Genomic DNA, 10,537 nt, shown 5'->3' with positions numbered 1-10,537 from the left:
ATAAGGTTTAATCACATTCAAAACAATGCTTAGGGTCAGGTACATGTATATTCAGGTATAAAAGATGTGTGTGGATGGGGGCTGCTGGGTACCCAGGGCGAGGAAAGGGAAATGAACAAGAGAGGAGAAAGTCTCCATTCTTTACTGGGAAAATTCAAAAGGGTGATTTATGATATTTTTTATCTTTTGGCAAGTTTCGATAATCTCATATTTTAATTTTAAAAGTTGCTCAAGGCCTCACATGTAGTGAACAGAGGACAGCATTTAGAGACTGCACTTTTTATCTCCTCACGCTTCCTTGGAGGAAGTTCAGTGGGAGGTGAACATGGAGAAGAAATTCTACTTGTTCCATCCATCCTTTGTGCTGACCTCAGACATGCAATTGTTCAGGGACAGAGATCTTATTTTGTGCACCAGCAGCAGTCTTGGAAAATACGGCATTAAATATTGATAGCTTGAATCATGTTTTCCCATTGCCTTCTATTATTATTTAGAACTATGGTCTCAACAAAAGCATTGGCAACAAAACCAAATAAAAGGAACAAGGAGAGCCCCCCATTCATTTCGACTGGCTGTTGGAATGGAATCCTATAGCGATTTCATTCTCCCAAACAGAGCTTTCAAAGAGACAATGATGACCCCATGCTCTACATGAAGAGTGCCCTTACACAAAAACCCTCCATGAAGTTTGTTCCTATTTTGTTGTGAGTTCTCACTAACTTCATCTGTGTCAATTTAAAAACTTAGAAGAAACTCTTACTCTTTTTCCTTTATTCAAAAATGAATAGGTATCCATTGAATGCCCATCGGCTGCTGGGTGCTGGGGAACCAGGCAGACTTGCCTGCATGAGTTTTCAGTTTCTTAAAGGAGACAGAGCAATAAACCCAGTAACTGCTATTGTCCCTCAGCATATGTGGGGTATTGGTTCTGGGGTACCCAAGATCCCTCAAATCTGAGGATGTTCAAGCCTCCTATATAAAATGGCAGAGTATATGCATATAACCTGCACAGACTCTCCCTTATGGTTTAAATCATCTCTAGATTACTTGCAATATTCAATATAATGTAAAGACTATGTAAATAGTTGTTACACTGTATTTTTTTAGCAAATAATGACAAGGAAAAGTCTGTATGTGTTCAGTACAGATGTAATTTTTTAAGAAATATTTTTGATCCACAGTTAGTTGAGTCCATGTGGAACCCAGGGATACAGAGTGCTAATTGTATGATGCACCAGATAAGGTACTATGATAGGGCCCACACTGGGCTCTGCTATGGAGGAGCATAAATAAGGCACATAACCCAGTCACCGGATCTTGGAAAGCCTCCCAGAGAGGGTGACATTTTGTCTGAATGCTAAAGGCTGAGTGAGAATTTGCTTCTGAGTAAGAAAACAATTTAATCATTTCCTTTCAGAAGATTCAGTGATTCTATTGTAGAATTTCCATTGCCAGTCAAAGTGGAGAAGAAAAATAACCAATATTTTAAGGTATCTTTCAACCTGAGGGGGAAAAAAAGAGCTGTAGTTTGAACCTAAAGATTTCTCTTGAGGTGTAGCTCTTCAACCTTTTTTATCATGCGCTCAAAACAAATGGCAGGTGAGTACATTTTCCCACTATCCTTGGTTAAACCCACATGAGCAAATACCCACCCCTGATTTAAGTGTGTATGTTAGGGGAGCCCACAAGAACTGCCTAATTACCCTGAGTTTACTCCATGTTTTAAACATCCCTCTGGACCTAGTTCCCCAGAAGAAGCAGCTCTGATTCTCTGCAAACACAGAGGGATCCCAGTGTAGACCGGAAGTACATGGGAGGAAGGTGTCAACCCAGCATCTCTCAGCCTTGCTGATTCCATTGAATCCTTCAAATCCTCAACTCATCGGTGTGATTGGATAATTGCCTTGGATTCCCCCTAAGGTGGAGCACCTGATGTGATTACATACACTCTGTCAAGGGCCTGATTGTTGGGAGTTGCTGAAGCAGATGGCACACCGGAAATCACAGTCTTGAGTCAAAACCACCCCCACAGTCCCTGTTCCACTAGTTAGAAGGAGACACACAGAATTCAGATAACAGAATATCAAATGAAGATCTCAACGTTTATTAATTCCAATAAAATGTAAAATCGCAGTGCAATTTCAAAACAAATGTAGCCACTAAAAAGAAAAAAAAAATCTGTTAAACAAGAAAGTAGTAATGTTTTCAAATTCAAAGAAATCTAGTGCAAACAAAAATTTTAAAGCATCATCAATGAATTTTCAGACAGACTTTCCAACACAATAATATTCATTTATATCTTCAATCTTAGGCAACAACAATGGCATAGTAAGGAAGACAGCAATTGCTGTTGAAAGAAAATCAAAGAGGCCTAGAGCGATTATTTTTCCTAAAGGATCTTGGGGAGTTGAAACAGGGCCTGGGTCTCCACGGGCTGACGACGTGTGGCTGTGAGGGGAGCACAGCATCCTTTCCTCTGATTTTACCTTTGAAGAGAATAAAAGCAACTCAGTGTAGCATTCTCCCCCACAAAGAGAGGCAGAATTCAAGCTAACCCCCAGAAACGCTCTAATCAAAGTAAACACTAAGCCCGCTCCTACAAATGCAGTTCATAGCATGTGATAGTTTTCAGTGGCATTTCCATCCCTTGCTAATCTTCTTCTGAATCTTTAATAAGATCTTATTGAATTGGAAGAATAATTTCAGTAGTGTGGAAACAATAAAAACACTGAAACTTGGGGCTAGAAAACGTTCAAGATTGACAACATGCACAGCATGTGGGACAGAGAGCTTGGTTATTCAAGGATTCATCATCCGCATCCCTGAAGCCAGGGGGGTTTTGTAGGGAAGCACAGGCTGTCAAAATATGACTATGTGCAATGCCTGAGCACATAGAAAACCAGACCTTTGTCAAGCAGAGCCCCTGATTAGCACAAACCTCTGGCCCTATCCATCAGGTCAACCCTAGCTTAAAGTCTCTTGCAGATTGGTACATGTTGAAGTATCTGAAAACATATCATGAAATAAATTTTAAAAAGTCTCAGAACCTAGTGAAATTACAAAACTGGAAAAATGCATTTATTTCATGAAGTCAGTAGTACGAAGTGATGGTAGAGAGATACTAAAATCACAGCAAGGCCACTGTTGTTAAATAGGGATATGGCAGAACAGGTATTGGAAAACAATTAAAGAGAAATACATTGACAAGGATGGTGATCACAGGTACTCCAAGACAGACACATATGTCTGTCAAAAAGAATGAGGGGCACCTGATGAAGCACTCAAACATCTTTTAAAAAATGATCGTGTCTATATTCCAAAAATTAAGCATGGAAAAAAAAGTGCATCAAATACTATCAAATAATTTTTCTGAGAATTACACTCCTGAAAGCAACATTCGTTTTTCATGCATTCTAAATTCTAGAACACAATGGAATTTACCATACAAAGATATGAATCTTTGTATGGTAAATATCATAAAAATCTTTGTATGTTCCATATAAAGTTCTAATTGGTTTATAAATTTTGACCATGAAATGATACTCCTTGTTGTAAGTAGTGCAGTAACAGGGCCCACTGCATGCTTCCGACCCACTGCTTTTTACTTGTGGTAGATTCTCTGGGGATCTGTGGAATGTTCCTTGCCATCACCCTCAAGGCCTTCTTTAATCCTGAAGGCTCATCTCACTGTTCTACACCAACAGCTCTTTTTATCAGTCTTTTCTTAGTTCAACTGTCCTTGCATTTTGCCTTTGAAGCCTTTGACCTTGGACTCTTCAAAGGCTTGTGAAGGGAGAGAGGTTAATTTCACATGCTGACATTTATATGCTGATTGTCACACAGGAATACTTTCTCCGCCCACTTTCCATTACTCACAGCACCAAATCAGGGGTGGTCCTGCATCGTGGTCCCCACTGTGGAGTCTTTGGGTTTCAATTTGCTGACCTCTCCCTTATAGGGTGCCCGCTCCACCGGCACAGGTGTACAAGTCTGAAAGAGAACATATTTCATTTCCCTCTTTTGGTTTATTGACTTCAAAGTTACAGACATGCTTCCTTTGTGAATTGTGAGAGCAAAACAGAATCTTGTGAACTTATCAGGTACCAGCCTTTTGCCCCCTCCTGGGATTTCCTAGGATCCTTGGGTCTCTGGATTGTTCTTTCTTTGTTAGTGTTAATCTGTATCAGATAAAGGCTCAGGGAATGTGCCATCTGGGCTTCTGCCACAGCTTCACCTCGTCCAAGTCCCATCTCCTATAGTCCTACCCGAGATTCCACCTTTTCTTCTAGTTTCAGTCCTAGCCATCTGTGTTGTCCCTCTCCTAGGACTGAGCATTTTGCTCGATTACAGCAACTTGCTGGTGTGTGTTTCCTTTTCTTTCTGCCTCTGTGTATAACAGGCTTTCTGCAGAATCTCACCTCTTTGGTGGCCAGTGACACAGCAGAACCTTCAGCTGGGTTCAGCTGGAGTTAATTTAGTGCTTGAACACAGTTTCAAAATCTGGACTTTATAAACAAAGGAATCCAGGAGAAGTAACTAAATCATGCTATTTGTAAACATGTGCACAACTTCTCTGACAAGTCAAGAGGCATCACCCGTCAGTGATTAATGGCACCAGCTCTGGAACCAGATTGCCTGGGCACTCAGCATGATGCTCCAGTTCCTGTAGCTGTGAACTGGGGCTAAAAACAGTACCTGCATTATAGGGTTGTTGTGAGGATTAAAATGTTGACGGGATTAAATATAAGAGAAACATTTGGAATAATGCCTGACACAGATAAGCTTTGGATCCGGAATGTCCCCCAAGGGTCATGTGTTGAAGGCCTGGTCCCCAAAGCAGCAATGTTCAAAGGTAGGGCTTTTAGAAAGTGATTGGACCATGAGGGCTTGGCCTCATCAATAGACTAATCTATTGATAGATTCATAATTTGAATGTACTATTGGGAGGTGGTGCAAATGGTAGGAGTTGGGACCTATCGAAGGCAGTAGGTCCTTGATGGTATGCCTTTAGGGACATACCCAGGCCATCTCCTGCCCCACTGCTGTCTCTCTGCTTCCCGGCTTCCATAAGGTGAGCAGCTTTGTTCCCCTATGTCCTTCCACCATGATGTTCTGCCTCATCACAGAAACTGCCCAGAAACAATGGAGCCAGCTGACCATGGCTCTGAAACCGTGAGCCAAAATGAATCTTCTCTCCTATAGGTTGTTTTTCTCATGTATTTTGTCTCCGTGACAGAAAACTGACTGACACAAAGCTCTTAATAAATAATCACACATACACACACACAAAAAAAAAAAACCACAATAAATCATTCTGGGTCTTATTTTGATCTTTGAAACCAATATACTGAAGTAATCAACAGTGTGGGCTTTGGAATAAGACAGATCTAAGTTTGAATTCTCTCTTTGCTATTAATTCATTGTAGGGAACTCATAAGTTATTTAATGCCTCTGAATTTACATGCTCATTCACAAAATTTGGTAAATAAAACTCATCCCTCAGATACTTTAGAATTTCCAGAGACCAAGCATTTCCTTCATTCAACAGATAATTACTGAGCGCCCACAGCCTCACCTATTTTTCCACAGAGAATACTACAAAGAGCAAGATGGAGTCAGCTCCCACAGCCCTGGAACTTGCAGCACACACTGAGCACCAGGAAAAGCCTCAGTCCCCTTACAGTGTCTGCCCTGATGTTTGGCTGGACCTCCATTTTGGCTCATTATCCACTCAACCATTGGATTCATCTCAATCCTGTCCGTATCTCAAGGTGCCCAGAAGTGAAGTGCCAGTTTCCCATTTCTGCCACCTAGTCCTGGACACTGTGGTCACTGAGAGCCAAGGCACATCTGAAACCTTAAACTTACCTAACCGCACCCCCCCACACACACTCTCTTTCTCTTTGCCTAGTGCTTCTTTCTCTCCTGCCTTTACTTCCTAAGCTACACTTCATGGTATATCCCTTCAACCTAGGGTGACCACAGAATTTATCATCCAAAGAAGGACTGAGAGTGGAAAGGCTACCTAACATCATTAACAAGCATGATCCAGGACCATGCCAGGAAACCAAGATTTCTTCCCACCTTCCTTCAACACCCTCTTGCCTACTACCTAGAGTCTTGCCTTTCTCTCTTCCTCTTGGTATTCACACTCGATACCCATGGTTTATCATTTCAGTCATCAGACTTTCTGCATGGTGTACCCCTGGGGAAACTGACATAACTGGGCAGATATTTGTGCCACCTACTCTGTGCTGTGGGTCCCTCCTCAACTCCCGCTCCGTCTCCCTCTTTGGACAGCAGCTCCTGCAGCTCTCCTACTTGAAGTTTTCAGTTGCTGCTTTTCTGTCTGTCTTGGGCTCACTGGGATTGGTCTGGGACACCATTGGTTGAGGTGGAGCCATCTAGTATAGGCCTGTCCTCATTTAGGGGCAGGTCTGTTCTATAATCTGGTCAGTCCCTTAGAGGATTGCTTTCCCTGACCTTAAATCTGCAAGCCCCAGGATAGTGCATGTCCCTAACCAGGCAAATCAGAATCCATCAGCATCCTTCCTAAAATCTTTGTGTCAGGGCCAGGGCTTGGCATGGGCTGGGATGCCCACTATCCTTGTTACCTAAGTATCTCTGACTTTGCTTTTATACCTCAGCCCAGGTAGTCATCATACTAGTCAGCCCTCTCTGTCACATCCACTAGCTTGCATACTGTAATTACCTATAATGATTTATTTACCTTTCTGTCTCCCCCAGTAGACAGGGGGCCAATGTATTGCTCTATTCTTCCATAATATGTCCCCAATAAATATGGGTGGAAGGGTTTTTGGAGGGGACGATGGTGGAACCAGTGTTCAATGCTCAGTTAAGCTTGCTTTCTTCTGTGCCTGAGGAGTCCTGGCCAGGGCTGGCTCAGTTTCCCTCTCACTCCTTTGTTGTGCTTCACGGTGTACCTGCTTTCTAGGCTTTACTTTCTTGCTGGCCAGAAAAGCCTTCTGTGGAAAGCTCTCAGGTCACTTGGTTTTCTAAGAACTGCATTTTGGCTGCCCAGTCACTGCCCTGATAATGCCATCAAGCAGTATGCAGCCTGGCTGGTCCCCAGGTCACACTGATCATCATATGTCTGTGACCTGATTGATCTTATCTGCATAGTTTCACTGTTCACCTGCTTCTGAGGCTCCAGGTGGGAACAGTCATCCTTCCAGAATGACCTTAAGGTGTGACCATGCCTGCCTGTGCCTGCTGCCACCTCAGAAACAAACCAATCTTCTCTCAGTAGTCTTTTGTTGTTCCACATTTCACAATATTTCACCTTAATAGTTATTTTTATCTATTAAAAAAGACAATTTAGGTTCCCATTCTTATGCTCCAAGCAATTTCAACTTTTACTATTTTCTTCTCCTTAGGGGTGGGCTGCATTGGCCCTGCACTGACGAGACGTGCATCTTATTCCTCTCTGCACCGTCTCTTGCCTCAGGCATGGCACTCTCTATATATTTTAGAACCTCAATAGATATCCACTGTGACAAAATGGAAAAGTGGTGGCAGTCACTCTGCAGAATCTTAAACCATCACTACCATTGTTCAGAAGCTCACTTGCACATTTGTTTTCTAGGTACACCTAACCCACCACTCTTAGGAAAGCTAGTCTATTACTTCTGTCTAGTGACAATGGCAACTTCTGTCTACTGACAGTAGCAACTCTCTATCTGACTTATCTTGATATGGACTCTGGTCTATGGTGGAACCAGTGTTCAATGCTCAGAAACTGTACTAGTGATAGGGTTAAAAATAAAATGGGTTTCTTTTCCTGGTATCTCAGATGAGTAGAGTGGTCATGTATACTGCAGTTCCATTCCTCCAGCTGAAAGCACAGCTAATCCTTAGAGGACTTTAATGCAGCATAAAATACTCAAGAGAGATCAGAACAAAGAATTTGAGTGGTATGGGTTGAACGAAGGAAGCAGGCTTCTTCTCTTGCCTTCTGAGACTCCCTGTTTTCCTGATGATCTTCCTGACTCTCTGGGCAGCTATCTTGGGCTCCTTTTCTGATTTCTTTTCTCCTCAATCTCTGAAGGTTGGTGGACCAAGGTCTCTATCTTAAGCCTCCTTTTGTCTCTATCTAGCACAGCCTCCTTGATGGCTCCAGATTTGTGGTTTTAAATCTTTGTGCCATGACTCCCAAATTTATCTCCAGCCTTGATCTCTCCTCATGTTCAGATTCCTCTATTCAAGTGGCCAACTGACTACAGCAAAGAAGTGTAAAAGTGTGTCAAGCAGAACTAGGATTTAAGCACAAGGAACCCAGAGCTGGAACAAGTAGAAGACAAATCCTTTGGGATTGGGGCTGCTGTCTGATTGATGCTGGTATCACTACCCCCCAGATGGTGCCTGGTGCTGGATGAATGTTTGTTAAATGAAGTGAGACTGCTTGAATGTAGGACTCCTCAGAACTTTTCATATACTGCTGGACAACAGAATCACTGGAAGGTAACATTACTGACAATTATTTGGCAACTTGTGCAAGGATCACCTCAAGACACTAAATTGCCCTGAGAACATATATTTGAGGATAATCTGAGTTGCATCATTTTCCCCCAATACTTGCTGGTCAAGATTAGATCAGTGGCAGCAATGGTTTCCATCTTGATGGTCTTACCATCAAGTAAAATGGCTCAAAGGTACAGCCCTGAGAGGGGCTATCCTGGGGGATACAGAGCACAGATGCACCTCCCTGGACAGGATGCTGATGAGTCACTTTAACAGAGAGTTCAATTTGAGTTCATAAGATTTAATGACAATTGTCACTGTGACAAGTTAATAGAAAGACAAAAATGAGAATTACATCATATTCGGTATAAACATTAATTGCAATCATCATTATATTTGCATAATTGCAGAAATGCTTTTTGGTTAGCTGATCAGGGGAAGAGGAAGCTCTGAATTGATAAAGACTTTAACTATTATTGTCTGCCAGGAATGGAGTGCTGGGATGTTAGATTTTCTGAAACCAGAGAGATCAGTAAAGAATAGTTCTCAGGCCCCAAGACAGTTACTGATGCGATGCTGCCCAGAGAGGTTAAGATACAAAAATATAAATAAAGACAAAAGAAGTTCCAAATACCAAACAGCAGACACTGGCTCAACATCAAACAGCTCAAATGAACAGAGTCCCTGAGAATGACCTAGTGAATTTAGAGAACTGTGGTATACACTGCTGAGCTATCTAGGGCTCTATGCACCAGAACTTGAGTAGCCCTTAGGCTCCTTAGAGATGATCTATAACAATAGAAATATGTGCATTTTGCTAATGTTTTGGCATCTACTGTCTTCATGTAATCCTTAAAATGCCCTGGGAGCTCTTTCTCAAGGACAATGCAACAAAGCTGGGCCTTCTTACTGTGGGGCTGGTTGCTCTGTGAAGTTTTCCAGCTGAAGGCAAATGATCCCTTTGTGCAGTGGGGAGAATGGGGGACCCTATGTTGAGGGTGGGAGGTGGGTGGCTATTCATTTGAGTAGGGATTAAACTTCATGATTAATGTGCTGTAGTGCTAGACATTGAAGGGACTGGTTTAGACCTGAGCCTCCAACCCAGCTAAGTGACCTCCATGAGCCTCAAAAGCTTAATCTATAAGGTAGAACAACTGCTATTCCCAGGTGGTTGTGAGAATTAACCTAGACTGACACTTGATGGATGATCAACAAATATTTACAGAATGAATGTTTAATGATTAGATTACAGCATGAAAAGAGTTATAGGCTGAGTGTCCCACATCAAAATGCTTGGGCCCAGAAGTGGTTTAGAGTTTGGAGTTTGGGGTTTTTTGTTTGTTTGTTTTTTGACTTTGGAATGTTTGCATAAACTTTACTGGTTGGTGCTCCTTGTCTGAAAATCTGAGATACTTCAATGCATTTGTCAATTTTCAAAAGTTTTAGATTTTGGAGTATTTGAGTTTTTTAGATTTTTAGATTAGGGAGGCTCAACATGTATTTAGAAAGTGTCCTATGATACAGTAGTGTGCTGGTAAATATGAACAACAGTAGACTCTTCTTTTTATCACCATCCTTAAAAATCCTAATTTGTAGCACTTGCCTATTTCTGTGGTGTAAATACTCCCACCACGTTTGATTTCCAGCTACCACAGTGACATCCCTGAATGAGGGCTTGGGCAGAGGTGAATTCAAGTGTCTTTTGTGAGCCAAAAGGAGCCAGATCTAGCATATGTATTGCCTTTTATTATTACTATCTATCTATCTGAGAAAATTAGGTCTATACGGCAGTTGATGACATATCTTAAATTGCTTTCTCTGAGCTACTTACCTTGAGAAAGACATTGACAAACTATTATTTCAGAAATGGAAAATACCCATTTCAAGGACCAAGTCAGCCATCCACTCAATTTTATCTTATCTAGAAAGGGAAATTACGCTTATCGTTGCAAAGATACAACCCAGTTTAAAAGCTGTGGCAGCAGTATTCTGAAACCATATATTACTCTGAGAAGCTACTCCTGTTTCTCTCTAAAATGCAGCATGCCTTGTATTT

The 10,537-nt window shown here is 41.8% G+C and overlaps 1 protein-coding gene across 2 annotated transcripts in view; it reads right to left on the bottom strand.

Moving 5' to 3' along the window:
- Positions 1 to 2,115: 2,115 nt before the first annotated feature.
- Positions 2,116 to 10,537, bottom strand: part of Dpys (dihydropyrimidinase) — a 73,317-nt gene continuing 64,895 nt past the window's right edge. For both annotated transcript variants that reach the window (XM_026384535.2, XM_026384536.2), the window contains exons 9-10: positions 3,877 to 3,990; positions 2,116 to 2,486 (exon numbers count right to left, since the gene is read on the bottom strand). In XM_026384535.2, the coding sequence (XP_026240320.1) occupies positions 3,886 to 3,990 (105 nt within the window). In that variant the 3' untranslated portion in view covers positions 2,116 to 2,486; positions 3,877 to 3,885. The remainder of the gene's footprint in view (positions 2,487 to 3,876; positions 3,991 to 10,537) is intronic.

Source organism: Urocitellus parryii, chromosome 7, assembly GCF_045843805.1.
Source record: "Urocitellus parryii isolate mUroPar1 chromosome 7, mUroPar1.hap1, whole genome shotgun sequence".
Taxonomy (NCBI): Eukaryota; Metazoa; Chordata; class Mammalia; order Rodentia; family Sciuridae; genus Urocitellus; species Urocitellus parryii.
The sequence above is the reverse complement of the archived record's forward strand: the minus strand, read 5'-3'. Positions and strand labels throughout refer to the sequence as shown.